At 47.6% G+C, this 17908-nt stretch overlaps 1 protein-coding gene across 1 annotated transcript; it reads right to left on the reverse strand.

The window, feature by feature from the left end:
• Window positions 1-10185: 10185 nt before the first annotated feature.
• Krt84 (keratin 84) lies at window positions 10186-17748 on the reverse strand. The gene is made up of 9 exons (XM_034516547.2): window positions 17176-17748; window positions 15839-16047; window positions 14780-14840; window positions 14087-14182; window positions 13110-13274; window positions 12872-12997; window positions 12223-12443; window positions 11764-11795; window positions 10186-10646 (listed from the first exon to the last, which is right to left on the reverse strand). The coding sequence occupies exons 1-9, from the start codon at window positions 17746-17748 to the stop codon at window positions 10315-10317; spliced, it is 1815 nt and encodes a 604-aa protein (XP_034372438.1). The 3' UTR covers window positions 10186-10314.
• Window positions 17749-17908: the final 160 nt, after the last annotated feature.

Genomic DNA, 17908 nt, shown 5'->3' on the forward strand with positions numbered 1-17908 from the left:
TTGAAATGTTTCCAAGCAACCATTCCTAGGAAGGCTTCAAAAGCTGACCAAATGAAAAAGGCCCTGCCTACTCTGGAGTCCCTGGCTTCCAAGGCCCTCTCTGAGTCACCTATAGCTCTCACACCTGTGTTATTTGGAGGTCCAGGCATTCATCCCTTGCCCTGTTTGGCCCTCTCCTCCTTCTCTCTCTCTCTGTACTGAGGCTGGGTGCTCTGGGCCAGTCTGATCTTCCTCACGCTGAATCTCACTGCTCTCACTGACCGTCTCCTCTGAGCTTGAAGTCCTCTGCTTGCAGAAAGCCTTCCTGCATTTATCAGAAGGTAGGAGAGCACTGACACTTTACTGGTCCTGCTCTGCCTGGCCATGGAGGGACCTGTTGATCCCACCAGCTCTATATGTCTATCTACCTGGCTGCCTTCTCCTGGGTCAGCCCCAGAAGTTTCTCCACAGACAAGCTCCATCCCAAGTGTGGCCAAAAGGGCCCTGGAGACATTTGGCTCACCTCAGGAATGGCTTTAAATTTTTTTCTGGTTACACTTAGATTATGCCCCCAATTCTGTGTCAAATGCTCATGGCTGGGACAGCTCTTTAGGGGAATTCTGGCTCCTCTGACTCATTTTTTTTTTTTTTAAATTTATGGATCTGGGCAGGCCTTAGAGACTCAGCATGGAATAAATAGGGGTCAGAGAGATAGGGAGTAGCTGGAGGAACAATCTTCTCCCTGGGACATCATAGCTAGTCTCACATCTGCTGGCTAAACTGCTTCCTGCCCTGTTCCCACTTCTTTCTCATGTTTTTCCTTCCAAAAACTCCAAGAGACTCCATTCTATCCTAAGAAGTCCTCACATGATGTCCCCAATATCCTCACCCCTACCCCCACCCCCACCCTCAAATCCTTCCAACATGCCTTCCTGGTCCTGCAGCTACTCAGCAGAGCCTCTAGTCTCAGAGCTGGCCATATTAGCAGTTCTGAAAGACTTACCTTCTTCTTCTTTTTTTTTTTTTAGTAGAAACATCTTCTAAAATTCAGGAGGAAGAAATACAACGCCATGAAATCATTCCCAGGTATCCTCAGGAGATTGGCTCAGAAACCTGAGGAGGACAAAGGACACCTAAGGACAGTCAAGACCTTCACAGTGTGTAGAATTTGTGTGGAGACAGTACAATCATCTCGAGTGGGACAAGTGCTCACCTCGGGTGCAGTTTGCTCTGATTGGCTGAAACATGGACCCGGAAAACAGCGGTGCATTTCATTCTGTTTACTGAGAGAACACCCGTCTCCCTGCCGCTGTCCCCAGTCCCCAAGTCTCAACACAGGAGACCTACACATCTCAGGTTAGGATTGTGGCACTTACCTCTAATGTCTCTGTGACTCCTTATGTCACCTGGACTCTGAAGAGCAGGTGACAAGGCTCTCTGCCTGTCCATTTGCCCCCTCACATGTCTCCTTCCTATGATTTCAGCACCCATGCTGGCCCTTGAAAGTGACAAGCACATGCCTATCTCAGAGCTTCCACATGGCTGCCTTTCCTGCTCAGTGTTTTCTTCTTATCCACAAGGCTTGCTCCACTGCTTCCTGTGGGTCTTTTGTGCAAATGTCATCTTTCAGATTCTTCTTTCAAAAAATGGTAACCTGTCCCCCATCTGGCTTACCTTGCTCTAACTGTTGTGTGTGTGTGTGTGTGTTCATGAGTGTGTGCATGTATTCATGTATATGTGTGTGGATGCATGCACATATGTGTGTGTGCATGTGTGTGGGTATATGAGTACATGCATACATACATGTGTTTGTGTGTGTGCATGCATGCATGCATGTGTGTGTGTGTGTGCGTATGCGTGTGCGTGTGCCTGTGCGTGTGTGTGTGTGTGTGTGTAGTAGTAGTAGTAGTGGTAGCATATACCCATGTGTGAGCTTGTGGAGGCCAGGGGTCAACTTCAGTTATCTTCCTCAGCTGTTCTACATCTTATTTTCTGACACAGGATCCCTTCACTGAACCAAAGCTCTCTTTTTTGGTTAGGCTGGTGAGTTCTGCAGATTTACCTATCCTTGCCCCATTGCCTCAGTGTTAGAGATGTTCATGACCACACCCTGTTTTTTATGTGTGTGCAGAAGATCCAAACTTAGGTCCTTCTGTCCACATGAGAAGCATTTCACTCATGAAGTCATCTGATAGACCCTGATCTACTTAAAAAAAAATCCTTTTAGCATTTAAACCCTCTAATGCATTGTATAGTCCACACTTCCTACATATCCATCATTGTGTGTTTCTCCTCTCATCCCAAAATAATCCAAAAGGGTAGAGACATTTTGTCTGTCATTGGTGGGTCCCTAGCACTTACAACTGCTCTGAGAACTCAGTGGGTGCTTATGTGTTCATCAACTGTATAAATGAACAGATTTCTCAAATATTTGAAGGTGGGCAGAAAATACTACATTTATGCAGTTATAGACTTCCAGCCCAGAGGATCACTCCAAGTATGAAAACTACAGGACTTAGAACCTTACAATGGCTCTTTCTTGTCTCAGAGTGGTGTAGCATCCTCTGGGAACAAAGACCGCAGGGCACGGGAGTTTGTAAAGATAGTCATATTATGTTGGCGAGAGGGACAGATAGAATTCTTCTGCAAAGTTTTTTTTGATCATTGTAATGTTTGGGTACTAAATACAATTTTGGTGGGGGAAAATGGTTTTGAGGGATGTTCAAGTTTCCTGCCACCTGCCTTAGACTAGTACAAGCCTCTGGAGCTAGTGGCCAGCAGAGGGCAGCAAATACCTTCAGTTAGTTTTCCTGAAGCCCAGTTAAGAGCAGGGAAAGCTAAGGAGGTGTCTGGAGTTGCCTAAGATGCCAGCTCTTTGGGAACTGAGGCTGCCTACTGATGCCAGTGTCCACCTGACATTCACCTTGGATGAGAGTGCAGTACTGTGGTTTCTGTCCCTAGCTGTCCCTCACTAATAATAATAATAATGCAGGTGCATCTATCGAAACAAAATGAAGGGTTTCTTGTGCAGCACCTACTGAGGGCCAAGTTAGGCTAGCTAAGTGCTTCAGGTACACTGTGGCATGAGCTTGATCTTCACAAACTCTTTGAGGTTGGAAATAGGTCTCCAGTCTACCCACAAGACAAGTGGCTTGTTAATGTTTAGGGACAGGCAAGCACGTGTCCCTGTGTACCTCTTGGACCTTGGGTTTGCTTCTGTTCATGGGAGCAGAAGGAAGCTCATGTCACTGACAAATGGTGGACCATGTGCTTCACAACCAATAACTAGTGTGGGTCTGTTTAAGTCCATAACTTTATTTTTTTTCCATTTTGGTCTTCCTGATGTTAACTTCTATCACCTCTTTCTTTAGATTCCTTGAATATTTAAAAAATATTATTTTAGGGGTTGGTGAGATGGCTCAGTGGCTTGCTGTAAAGACTGGGTGACCTGAGTTTGATCCCTAGAACCCAAATCCATGTATAGGTTAGGGAAAAACAGACTCAACAAGACTGCCTTTTGACTTCAACAGTCACACCTCACCATACACATACTATTATAATAAAGTAAAACTCAAAATTTTTACTTAAACTTATCTGGAGCTGCAATGCATATAATAAAATATTTTCCATCTTACTTAGAGCTAGAATATATAGGTATACACACACACACACACAGAGAGAGAGAGAGAGAGAGAGAGAGAGAGAGAGAGAGAGAGAGAGAGAGTCAGTCTTGTATATAGTCTAGATTGACCTGGGAGTGTTAGCTTGAGCTAGCCTCAGACTTACTTCCTCAATCTCCTAAACACTAGGACTACAGGCATGCACCAGTATTCCTGGATAGAGCTAGGGCTTTATTTCTTCCATTCCCATCTTCTTTATCTTACAGTTGTTATGGATCACACTTCTGGGTCCATAACCACCTCATCTGAGGAGGCTGCTGTTTTGTTTTCAACAGTTGTGCACTCACTGAAGTCTATAAAGGAAGCAAGACACTGTCTTACATTTAGTTGGATACTTTGTGTCCTTCATTCCTGCATTGCTACAAGAAGCAAGACAGTGTCTTACCTCTAGTTGGATACTTTGTATCTTTCACTTCTGCATTGTTACAGGAAGCAAGACAGTCTCTTATATTTAGTTGGATATTCTGTGTCCTTCACCCCTATACTGCAGGGTCCCCTCCCATTGCTTCCTGTAGCAAAGTGGGAGTGAAAGATACAAAGTATCCAACTAGAGGTAAGACACTGTCTTGCTTTCTGTAGCAGTGCAGGAATGAACGATACAAAGTATCCAACTAGATAAACGTCTCTCTTTGAGAAGCACAAACCTGTGTCCACAAAGATTTGTAGGGAATTGATCTCAGTTCTCAAAAAGCATGTCTGTTTTTTTTGTTTTTGTTTGTTTTTTAATTTTTTTTTTGAAGGATGTGCTTGCTGGCTATGGTGTCTTGTATTTGCAGGGTCAGGATAAAACTTAATGGAAGAGGCTTTGCCAGGCTCTGGGTTCCAGCTCTGGTACCACACACATAGAAACATAACCAAACAAATAGGCACCTGAAGTCCTTTTCCTACTCAGCCCTTGGGACTTTCAGTGCTCCACAGTCTTCTGTGCTTCTGATGAGAACTCTATGGTGATTTGAATTATTGCCCCCATGTGCAATGTGCTACTTTTTCCAGCTTAATTTTTTTTATCTCTTTTTTCTTTGTTCTAGTGGATAATAACTATTATTCTGTCTCCAGTGCACTGACTCTTTCCTTTGTCCATTCTTCTCTGTTTCACTTTCCAAATATTCTACTTTCCAGTTCTAAAATATCTACTTGGTTTTGTCTCTTGTCATTTGTTCTCTATTGCTGAGGCTGAGACTCTCTCTCTCTCTCTCTCTCTCTCTCTCTCTCTCTCTCTCTCTCATTTCTCTCTTCTCCCCTCCCCTTTCTTTACTGAGGATTGAGTCTAGGCCCTTGAATATACTGGGTAAATACTCTACCATTGATCTATGTCCCATTACTCTTTAAGCTTTCTGTTTTGAGGCAGGGTCTTGGAATGTTTAACTTCAAATTTCCAAACTCACTTAGGTTGGCCTTGAACTCAATCTGTAACCCAGGGAGACCTTGGATTAAGTTTGTAATTTTCCGCCTCAGCCAGAGTGCTGAGATTATAGGTCTGAACCACAAGATCCAATTTGCTCTCTTACTCATTTCAGATGTGTGTCTCTTTACCTTAGAGAGCATGGTTACAGTAGTTCATAGTCTCTGGGTACATCATTGGCGATGAGTATGTGTTGCCTATTCCTCCCTGTGAGAAGTGCTCATGTTTTCTTGACTCCTTGAACATCAAAATGACTTTAGTTTACATACACACACACGGGGGGGGGGGGGGAGGGAGAGAGAGAGAGAGAGAGAGAGAGAGAGAGAGAGAGAGAGAGAGAGAGGGTGGTGTTGTGTTGATTCAGGGTCCTGATACAATCCTTTGGGAATGTTTAAATTTGGTTTGATTTGGTTTTAGTGGGGAATCAGCCCAGTCAGCAATTTCAGGGCGCATGCTCCAGCCCTCCTGGAGGTATGGTGGAGGCCAAAGCCCACTCACTTTCCCAAGTGCGTGCTGGCTGTTTTGTGGCTGTTCTGTGGTATCACTCAGGGCTTTGCTAGAAATGTGGGCAGGGCATAGGCCTAACTTCAAATCTCCACGTCCTTAGAATGTTGCTCTGGGTTTGCATGCCAGTGAAGTTCAAGGAGAGCCCAGGATGTGGGTGGACTCTCTCACACAGGTATTGCCTTCTCTAGTTTTCCAGCTTGACCCCACCTACCCTTCTCAGAAACCTTTTTTCCTGGTTCCTCATGCCAGAGCCACCAAGCATCTCAGGGTTTTACCACAACCCTGCTACAAAGTCCTGCCCAGCCCTGCAGGGCTAGGCCCTAATGCAAAACCACAAGCGAGAACAGACCACAGACTTTGTTTCTGTATTTTCCAACCCGTAAGAGTCTCTTTCCTTTTGTATTTGGGTGGAAAGGCTTTTCATGTGGATCTTAGCTATCCAAGCTGATACTTTCCTACTCCACAGCTGTGGCCCACCCTAAGCTCAAGGCCTCTAGAATGAAGAGAGAATAAAAACTTGGTTGCTTCTTGAATCCTTGCCTCTGCCGTGATCTGCCTGGTTCTGTTTACTTTTCAGAAAACTCCAATAGTTGATTTTATCTAGACTGTTAAACTTTATTGTATTAGTATTTTTAAAAAATCTTCTTCATTTCCGGGAATTGGATGTAGGGCTTTACTTGTGCAAAGATCTAACCCAGTTATGCACTCATCCCCTGGGCTTGCTTTCCACAGAATCCTTCTGGCTGCTGTTTGCTGGAAGCCTGCCTGAGCACCATTTCTCTCTGGAAGGCAGCGATAGGGGCAGCACTGGCAATTTTTGGAGGCAAAACTAAAATTTTTAAGTGCTAAAATTTGGCTTATTTTGTAATATTTGTCTTTCTTAACTTTTCACCATTCTGAGACCGGAAACTGCTGGCTTCAGGAGACTAACACCTGCTATTTAACAACAATTAAGTAAAGGATTTATTACTAGGGCTCCTTTCTCTGACCAGGTGAGAGACTAAGGCTTGTTAACTCTTTGTGAACCAGAGAGAAAAGAAAAAAAGGGAGAATTCAAGCACACACATAGACACACACATACATAAGACACACACACACACACACACACACACACACACACACACACCCTGGCCAGGCCCAATCACTTGTCTTATCAACTCCACAGTGTTCATGCATACTTACATACATACACATATACACACACCCATGTATATATATACATACATGTAGACAAAGAGACATACGCATCTATACATTTGGTGGATGGAGCTGAACGCCCAGTGCCACACTTTATTCCTTCTCTCTCATAATACATTATCTTCTTAAACATAAGTTCTTTATAAAATTACCTCATAGATAAAATGTTACACAAAAAGGGAGTTACAGGAGGATGCTGATAGTAAGTTCAAGGCAGTGTTTCATTCTACAAGCTCATGTCTATTCAAAGCAACAGTTTCACATGACCTTGCTTTAACATAGTGCACACCTGTGGCCTCATCCTTGGACCTGACCTAGAATGAATTTTTTTTTCCCAGATCACAAGTTTGTCCCAAGCTCTTTTCTCTTCTTAGTGTAATTTATGAAAGCCCATTGTATTCTTTATTATACAGCCTTTACTTACTGTTCTATGAGCAGAGCACAGTTTATTCTTGATTCTAACTTTATGCTGTCTTTCTGACAAAACAACTAGAACCATTTCTTAAAATGTTCTTCCTAAAATTGTTCGAATTAAACCAGAAGTTCTATTAAAAAAATATCAATTCATGTAAACAGCATTAATTCATGAAAGTCTATCTTTATGTTGATCTGCAGGAAATGTGCCCAGTAGGATGGGCTGATGCCCAGGAGTCATTAGGCTATGTGGTAGTGATAGAAAAAGTCACTTTAGCTGCAAGAAGCAATTCTGAGATGAAATCTCATGGGACCTTGCCTCTCAGAGCTCAGCCTTTGTAAGCTGTTCGAAAACAGAGGGACACCTCCAGGGAAGTCACCTGCTAGCCTTAGCCTTTCCTAGGTGACAGCTGTTTGAACACAGATGCAAGGAAGGCAGAGGAAATATGGACCAGTTAGGAGTTGGCTACAGTCATCCAGGCAAGAGATAACAGTTTGGGTATCACTGTCAGCCATGGAAGCAGTGGGAAACAGCTGGTTTGTGAATTTTACTTGTTGGCTAAGATGGCAAGATTTTCTGTTGGAGTGGATATAGGTGTGGGAGAGAAAGAGAGGTTAATGATGACTGTAAAGACTTGTTCGTAGCCACTAAATACCACACTGCCTGGTACTGCAGACACCTGCTGCTGTAGACACCATCTATGCTGTGGGAACCCAGCACTGGAGAAGCTGAACAAGAAAGAGCCTTTGAGAAAGCAAAGGAAAGGAAATCTCTACATTCCTGTGGTCCATTAATGTTTATTGAGATGCCTGTTGGCAAAGCTTGATGTTGTGCCAGCTAGCACAAATGAAAAGGTTCCAGATTTGTTTTGGAAGAGCGGGTAGTTAGAGGTCAGTTTGGAGCTGGAGCAATAAATTGGTCACTGATGTGGGGGTGTCATTCTGGCTGAGAGAGACACCAAGGCCTCCTGGGGCAGCTTTCTATGTGGCTGCCTCTGAGGGATGCATGTGACTTTGCATGTGACTTTGCATGTAGAGGTGAGTTGGATGTTCAGGGGCCCCTGGAACAGAAGGCAGGGGCTGGTAAGTCTTGAGTCTGAGCAGGGTAACATGCTTCAGGTTGTTGGCTGGGGTCTGGGAGGACTGGATGTGTGAAGAAGCAAGGCATGCTCCTGCCTCAGAAGAACTGTGCTGGGTATAGCTGTGATTTTGGCCCTGGCAGCTGTACCAGGCTGCTGGCTGGGTCCCATGCTGATGGACTCTTCTATCTCCACTTGCTGCTGTATCTTGACTTCTAATGGCTTTCTACATAACTCCAGGCAGGTCCCCCTACCTACCATGTTCTCTGCAACCTTTAGGTTTTGCACTTTTGCACACACTGGCCTCTCTTGGGACTCTTTGTCTCAGTTAGAAGGCTCAGTCACCGGCCTTTGCATCTATCTCTGCTGGGTACCACAGTCTTCAGGAAGCTAGCACTGCCCAAATCTGTGCTGGCTTTCTCTGAACACTGTGGCATCTGTGCTGGCCTTAGCACAGCACTGAGCCGCTCAAGTCCCCGTTATATACCTATCCTCCTTTGAAGACTAGACTGGAAGCTCCTTGAGGATAAGAACTGAATTTTATTACCAATTATTTGCCTGGCATCATGCCAGGCATGTAATAAGCACTGGACGGGGATTTATTAAGTGATTAACTAAAAATGACGGGTTGGAAGTAGGGTGCACTGAGGGAATGGCTGGGAGTGGAGGTGTGTAGATGGATTCCACAGAACCAGAATGCCATGTTAGGGGGCTTGGACTACTTTCTGAAAGGCAATGGGAAGCCGTGGAAGGCTTTAAGCAGGAGAGCCATGGTTAGATTTCTGTGTGAGGAAGAGTTGTCTAGTAGCATTATGCTGAGTAAGTTAGATGGAGACAAGAGTGGGGACAGACAGACAGACAGACAGACAGATAAGGATACTATTACAATGATCTCAGAGAGCTTGGTGGTGGGGTGGGAGAACATGGGGCAGGTTCAGCATGCTCAGGAAGAGGACACTCTGACCTGGAGAAGAGTGTGGGGATGGGCGCTTGTTTTTTAGAACCTTGACTTTGTGTTGCCTCTGCCTTACAGAACTGTGAGCTTCTCCCTGGAAAGGCTTGTACCCTTTCTTTCCATGGGCCCAGGATACCAGCCCCTTTCTTCATCACACTCTCATTAGGGTGAACAAGTGGGGTTCAATCAGTCACCTCCTCAGCATGATGCGGATGGACAGGCAGAGTCCTGGTGAAGTTAGCTTGGCAAGTTTATTGAAAACCCAGGAATACAAAGAGTAGTACAAACAGGCCCCACCCACCCCCAGACTCCCAGAGTTTGCAGATACAACCCTGCTACAACCACAGGGCACAGAGTTGGGCCTCATATCACCACAAGAACAAGGCACATGGAGCTAAAGAGACCACTTCTCCGTCTGGACTCCATCTACTTGGCAGACCCATATACCACAAACCAACAACCATAAGAGAAACGGCCCAGATGAGCCACTGAGAGGAGAACCATCATGGCAACTTAGGTATCCCTGGGGCCTCCAAGGACTGTGTGTCCTTTGGGGTCAGGGGAAGGATAGTGAAGCATCTTCTGCCAGGGAAGGGAAAAGGGAGGAACAAGATGGGCTAAGGATGCCTGCAGGCCCCAGGGGTCTGTGCTCATGCTGGCTCTGAATGACCCTTCTCTCCCCAGGAGGCACTACTTTCTGTAGTGCTGAAAATGCATACATTTACTGAGACTGGAGCCTGAGGAAGAGCCAGGAATTGGGGAGAAGCTGGTGCCCCTGGGGCTGGGGCTGGGGCTGGGGCTGGGGCTGGGGCTGGGGCTGGGGCTGGGGCTGGGGCTGGGGCTGGGGCTGGGGCTGGGGCTGGGGCTGGGGCTGGGGCTGGGGCTGGGGCTGGGGCTGGGGCTGGGGCTGGGGCTGGGGCTGGGGCAGGGCTAGTGTATCTACACAAGGAAGAATCCTTCAGGAGAACATGATCTAGGTTTGGGTACTGGCAGGAAGAGTGGCTGGAATCCCTCAGGACCAGAGTCTATGCACTTCAGGGGATAGGAGCAGGGGATGTTAGCTGGTTCTTTTCCAGGAAGTGGCCCCCTAGGGCTGGGTGCTCAGTACCTGGTCCTGCGAGAGGTGGTGGTAGATGAGAAGCGGACACTGGAGCTTCTGTTACCACGACCACCACTGCAGTTGCTGAAGCCTCCCTCAGTTGGCAGTGGGCAGGGGATGCTGGGAACGCAGGCATCGCCCACCAGCACTGAGCCTCCTCTGGACCCAGAGCTCAGCAGGTCCCCACCAGCCCTCAGGCTTGAGGAAGCCAGAACCCCTCCAGTGGCACGGATGCCACTGCTGCTGGAGAAGGTGACTCCACCATTGTGGGAAAGGCTGGATCCAGAGACCAACTCAGGCCCACACAGCACCCCTCCTCGAGAGCTGCTCACAGCTGTGGAGAAAAAAAGGAAAGGAATGTTGACTCTAGGACTCACCAGCCACTGGCTGAGTGGCCCCAAAACCAAGACTACACGAAAGGCACCCAGATGCAAGTGGACAGGTGCTGTTGTATCCTCAGGTGTTTGTCCATGTCCTACAGATTGGCTGCCATTAATGTGTGCACATGTATACAAACTACTATTTATCTGTGTCCTACATCAGATGAGAAGCCAAGCATCCAGACACTGGAGCAGTGACCTTCATAGAACCATATGGTGGTTCCTCTGTCATTATACTGTCTCTCTTGCTTGTTTTTATGTATCCATCAGACAAGAAATCTAGCCAGCGCCAGTTCCTGGACAGCCATCTCTGCCCTACTGATGTCTCTACTCTATAGCCCAACTAACTGCTCTACTAGACAGAGCCCTTATATCGGGGCTGGCATCCAGCTTAGCCTTGATTGAAGCAGCCCCAGCCTGCATGCTTTACACTATCTTCTCTGTTGTTGCACCGGAGTCCTTGTAGCTCCTGAGACCTCTGGGCTTGACTTTGTGCAGAAGGTCATTGCTGACCCTATGTCTTCCATCAAATCATGGTTCTTCTCTGAGAGCACAGCTGGTATCCTCCCAGTGTGACACTGGCTAGCACTCGCCTTCTCAAGAAGACTGGAGTTCTACAGAGTGGAGGCTCACCCTGCTCTACAGTGCTGGCGCAGTGTCTCGCCTGCTTTGGGGACAGTCTATACTTTTAAGAGTCTATACTCATAAGCAGCAGGAGGTTGAAGGAGGGAGGTGACTTCCATTTAGCATTGTCCTATCCCTGTGACCCAGATATGAGTCACCTCTGTGACACAGTCTATTACTTCTGTGATGGTGGCCTACAGTACCACTGAAAGCCAAAAGTCTCTTTCCAGAAACCTTCTCTGGTGAGAGTCACACAAACCATTGTCTACTTTTTGTTCTGGGAGCCTCTGATGAGGACACACTCCCAGTCCAGGGACACTGATATTCCTGCTTCCCTGACTATCTTGGCCAGATTAGCTATCTTGGGAGCTTCTCGACTCCCACAAGTGCCAAAAGGAAATTTGAAGGAGAGAGAAGACATGGGCTGAGAAAAGGCAAGATACTTACATATGTTGACTGGCCCAACACCTTCACAGATCCTGGAGAGAGGACAAGACAAATGAATCCCTATGAGCTATGAACCTGCTTGCTGTGAGGGGCTTCTTGTCTGGGTAGACCAGAAACTCGTGGGTCTTACCCCCAACTGTTAGTGTGTTTTGAAACACACCATGTATCTAGACACTGCCTCTAAATTGTTGAACTAAACTATTTGACAACCTATTACTATTTTAACAAATGAATCAACCAAGCAAAATGCCTATGACCTGGTGCAGCTTGTCTGTAATTGCTTTTGCCAGCACAGCACCTTCTAAAACCATGCCAAGGGCAACCGACTCATGTTTTTGGAAGATATATTGTTCTCTCTAAAGACTGATCACTGCAGGCTTCTTCACCTGGTTCCCTCCCCTTATTTGGTTTAATCTTTCTAGAAGTCTGACCTCACTCCTTCCTCGTCTCAGGTCTCACCGAATTTCCTCGCCCTCCAGCAGCCTCCTGTAGGTGACAATCTCGATGTCCAGGCCCAGCTTAGCATTCATGAGCTCCTGGTACTCCCGCATCTGCCTGGCCATGTCCTGCTTGGCCTGCTGCAAGGCACCCTCCAGATCAGCCAGCTTACACTTGGCATCATTGAGGGCTGCTTCACCCTGCTGCTCTGCTTCAGCCACGGCGGCCTCTAGCTTGGCACACTGCAGAGAACAGAGTTTGTATGTGAGCTTTCTTAGGGACTCAGGGTTAGAAACCCTGCCCTAACTGATGGTATGAAACCTGGTGCCAGGCCTGGGTTGCAGCTCTCCATGGCTGCTTTTCCAAGGATAGTGATTGTGGTCAGCAAGGGGTGGGGTGTTGCTGCTCCCCATTCTCCATATCCATTGGGGTTCCACTGCCTTGGGACCTAAGGAATCCAGGCTCTTCCATTCTTTCTGCCTTCCCTACTTAAAGAATCAGCCCCAGGCCTTCCCTCTAGTCCATATTCCTGTCTCCCAGAAAGTTTTTATGGCCAGCCCTTGGATTTGTGTCCAGGTCTTGCTAGGTCCTTTCCCTTCACCAAATTTGGTCCTCCTCAAAGCCAGGCCCTGGCCTCCCTCCCTCCAGAGCTTTCTCCTCTTTTTCCCACCTGAGCCTTGGTATGCTCGATCTCTGTTTTCAGCCTCTGGATCAGCCGGGTCAGCTCATTGATCTCGTCCCGTGTGTTACGTAGATTATCACAGTGCTGGCCAGCGGTCACCCGCATCTCTTCATACTGGGGGAGCAGAGTACAGTGTTTTGGTCACACACAGTCTGGGTTGAAGACCTCAGACCAAAGTCTTCACCCCAGGGCACCTGTACCCCTCCCCAAGTCCCCCATCACCCACCTTGGTCTGGTACCAGGATTCCACATCCGCACGACTCCGCCTCGCCACCTCCTCATACTGTGCCTTGACTTCAGCTATGATTCCATCCAGGTTCAGGTCCCTGCTGTTGTCCATCTTCACGATGACAGATGTCTCAGAGATGTGTGACTGTAGCAACTGGAGTTCCTGCATTGGAGAAGCAGAGGGGCTCAGTGGTCCATCAGCAGCTGGGACTATGCCACAGGGTCCCCTGTGAATCAGGGACAGGGAGCATTGCTTCCTGCTTTATGACTGTGTGAGACCTCCTTCCTACCCAGCCTAGGGCTCAGAAAAAAGGTATGCTCGAGAAGCAATTGAGTCTGACTTTAAGACCCTTGCCATAAGCTCAGACCATACCTTCAGTATCTGCTTTGGCTTAGGCTACTGTCAAAACCAGGGGTACCTCAGGTGATCAGACTGACAGCTGCTTAAATTCACATTGGTCTTCCCACAAAATGTCTGGGGCTGGTCATGGTCCACTAAGAAGTAATGCTATTTTAAAACACAGTAGAGCCTGGAGATTCCTAGATCTAGAATCTTCAGTGAAGCAAGGTCTCTACCCTGGTGAGACTGCCCCCTACATCTCTGTCTGGCTCAACTTCAGACTAAATAGGTTACTTGGACGCAAATGATATTGGTTTGTCTAGTAAAATCAGATGCATTTCTTTTCTTCTTTCAAATTGCCTTTTCAGGCATTCCCAAACTCAGTCTTTAGCTTGGACAATGAAGGTCTGGACCACAGATGACCAGAGTTCATTGTCAGGCCTAACATGGCTGTAGAGACGCCTACCTCCCTGGCCTTCCTCACTTCCAGACACAGTGACAGAGAGCACAAAGATCTGAGTGGGAGTGGAACTAGACACATGAAACCAGTATCTGGAAACACGAAGGCCTGACTCAGCCCTTAGGGCATGCAGGCTGAGCAGTCATAGCCTTGAATTCTTAGAGAAGAGCCTCACCTCATCATACAGAGCCTTCAGGAATTCAATTTCCTGGGTCAGAGCTTCCACATTGGTTTCCAGATCAGATCTGTTCAGGAAAGCTGCATCTACATCCTGCATAAAAAAAAGAGAGAGGGGTGAGCCTGTGCTGCTTAGCCTTCTTAATTAGGAAGGGTCCGAAAGTATGCAGGAGGAGCCATCAGTTCCTGCTGGGTCTCTTTCCCTATTGCAATGTGGAAGCTCACACAGGGGTTGCTGGACCTTATCAAGGGCTTATTTAAAAACAGGAAAGGGGCCACAGAGATGACTCAGGAGGTAAAGTGCTTGCCACCAAGCCTGAAGACCCGAGTTCAATCCTTGGGTCCCACACGGTGGTAGGAGAGAGCTAATTCTCTCAAGTTGTCCACACACGGACCAGGGTATACATGTGCCCCTCCTGAGCAAATCAAACAAATGGAATGATTTTTACAGATAGAAGGGAAAAAAAGCCTTGATCATTCAAGAAATTGTTTTCAAACTCACAGTACCAAAACTCAAATAATATGTGGACCTGTCAGAACTTTGAAGGGAGCCTGTGATCTTTGGGGTTCTGCTATTTGGGTGAGCGGTTTTAGCCACTGCAGGGCTGCCAGGGAAGTTTCTGGGCCTGTAGCTGGGGTTCCAGAGAACACGTGCTCCCATGTAGAATTTCCCCTCATTGCATCCCCTTACCTTCTTCAGCGCTACAAACTCATTCTCAGCATTGGCCCGGGATACCACCTCCTCTTCATACCTGGGAACATGGAGATGAAGTGGGTAAGCCCTCTCTCCTGCTACCCACAAGCCCTCACTAATCCTACAACATGATCCTGGTTTGTTGAGGGACGTGGTTCTCTATTGCCACCTTAGCATACCTTAGTCCTACCTTTAAAACTTTCTCTAAGCCGGTGGCCCAGCAAATCCCTTACTTTCTCACCTGGAATTTAGGGTCTGAAATCTAGACCATTGCTACACTTCTCTGTGAGAGACAACTCAGGGTCTCTGCACAGAGGAAGTAGGATATAGCCCAGTGATGAATGTAGGAACTCCTTCCAGAACTAAAGCTGTCTCTTTCAGAGTCAACTCATTGATCCCCACTGGTAGTATCAAGGACAAGTCCCCCACTTCCTCAGTACCCACAGAGGGTCTCCTCCTCTCACCTCCCACTTCCCACACCACTGTTCCTCATGCATACCAGAGTTACATTTTGTAGCCAACACCTATCTAATTCTTATTCACACTGCTGCTCTTATCTGCATTGGGCTGCATATGGGGCACAGGGCATATGGGGCACAGGTGCATATGGGGCACAGGTGCATATGGGGCACAGGTGAATATGGGGCACAGGTGCATATGGGACACAGGGCATATGGGACACAGGGCATATGGGGCACAGGTGCATATGGGACACAGGTGCATATGGGGGACAGATGCATATGGGGCACAGGGCATATGGGGCACAGGTGCATATGGGGGACAGGTGCATATGGGGCACAGGTGCATATGGGACACAGGGCATATGGGGCACAGGTGCATATGGGCACAGGTGCATATGGGACACAAGTGCATATGGGGGACAGGTGCATATGGGGCACAGGGCATATGGGGCACAGGGCATATGGGCACAGGTGCATATGGGCACAGGTGCATATGGAGCACAGGTGCATATGGGGCACAGGGCATATGGGACACAGGGCATATGGGGCACAGGTGCATATGGGGCACAGGTATGGGCAGCTCAGGAACACTCACTTCTTCTTGAAGCCCTCAAGGGTGTCCTGCAGGTGGTTCCTCTCTGCCTGCAGCCGAGCCTGGTCACTGACTTGTACATCCAGCCGCCTCCGAAGGCTGTTGATATAGTTATCAAAGAGAGGCTCCAGGTTGCTCTGGGCATATTTCTGGTCTTGGAGGAAGCTCCACTTGGTCTCTAGGAGTTTATTCTGTTGCTCCAGAAACCTCACCTATGTATGAGAAGCAAAGAAAACACATTAAGGTGCTTGGTAGTGCACCAGTGCAGAGTAGGTCTTCAGATGGCCAGCAAAGACTCCGTGTCATATTATTGGTGTTCTTCCTTCTGCTGGCTTATATTATCCTTCTAACTCACCAGAATCCAGGAGGGCAGGTCTCTGACCCTCTACCCACACCCAATTAGTTAATAAAGACATTTAGTAATAATAACATTTCAGTATTATTTCCCCCTCCACATCTAAGCGAGGTGTCAGCCAGTCCTGAGGGAGTACAAAACATGAGGCTTTTGCTGGGCTTGCCTGTACCTGGGAATAGAAACCAACCATCCCCAGCAGAGTACACAGAGTGACAGCACTATGTTAGGAATCACCGTGGTTCTTGGAGGTGGCTGCCTCAGACTGCACACCGTGGCCAGCATCCTTGATATTCTGTCAACTGAGCTCCTTGGCTCAAAAGTAAAATGAGATCACAGAGGTTCTCTCCCACTTCCTCACAGAAACCAAGTCTCCTTTCCATGAAGACATGGTCTACCCGGTATTTGCTTTTGGAAGATTGACACCATTATTTCTCTCTATAGCTGTTGGTGATCATCTGCACTTCCCTCAATCCTGACTAGGTCTACATAGCCTATGTTGTGTGTGTGGATTCTTTGAGTTTTATGTAAATATTACTCATCCCATTCTCCATCAGTCTCAGAAACTATGAAAATCTCCTCCAAACCGCCATGATCTTAAAGAATGAAATATTTAAAGCATGATCCAATCGGTTACCTGGCTGAAATCCCCCTCCTGTGTGAGAGACATGCCTAAATAACTGGGAAACAGGGCCAGATTTGACCAGATGCCCTTAGGTTTAGCTGGATATTTTTTGTTTTTTGTTTTTTTTCCCCCAGAAATTGTGGCCAGCATCTTAGTCTCTCATGATGCAGCAGTTCCTCTGGCTTGTCTATTCTCAGCACAGAACAATCTAGAAGCCATTCAACCCTCCATGCCCTTGGCAAATGCCTTAAGTGCTTCGGGTTGAAAGCAATGGCTCAGACTGGACCAACTCTTTTGAAGGGAAAAGCACCCTAGCACCCCTTCACTCTCAGTGCCTGTCCCAGAGGTTAAGCTGCAAGGTACCTTATCGATGAAGGAGGCAAATTTGTTGTTGAGTGTCTTGATCTGTTCCTTTTCATCTCTCTTCACCCTCTGGGCATTGGGGTCAATCTCCAGGTTGAGGGGTGTCAGCAGGCTCTGGTTAACAGTCACAGCTGTGATAGCAGGGGCTGATGGGCCTCCAATTCCTCCAACTCTGTAGCCAAAGCCAGGGCCACCAAAGCCAGGGCCACCAAAGCCAGGGCTGCCAAAACCAGGGCCTCCGAAACCATAGCCAAGGCCAACACCACTACTGGCCCTAAAGCCCAGACCAATGCCACTCCCATCACCAGAGCCGTAGGCCATCCCATTGCCAGCTCCAAAGCCAACTCCATAGCGGACAGGACGAGAGGATCCAACTGCTATCCGGGGTGAGGATGATCCAAAGTTGATGACGCTCCGACTACCAAACCCACCGAAGCCCCGGAAGCCAGGCCCACTCCTGCAGGAGACAGAACTGGCCCGGAACCGATTCAGATGCTGAGGGGCCATTGCTGAGCAAGAACTGAAGCTTCCCACCCGACGGCCAGAGCTGACTCTGTAGGAGCGGCAAGACATGGTGGCTTAGTAGATGGCAGCTGAGGAGCAATGAGGAGTGGGGTGAGCTGGCGCTGAGAGTCTCTGTGAGGCTAGTGGATCCCTCTCACCTCTTTTATGTGTGTGTGGACATGAGGATTGGCCTCATAAAAATGAAAAAAGCCATTTGAAGGCATTTATG

Source organism: Arvicanthis niloticus, chromosome 13 (assembly GCF_011762505.2).
Source record: "Arvicanthis niloticus isolate mArvNil1 chromosome 13, mArvNil1.pat.X, whole genome shotgun sequence".
Taxonomy (NCBI): Eukaryota; Metazoa; Chordata; class Mammalia; order Rodentia; family Muridae; genus Arvicanthis; species Arvicanthis niloticus.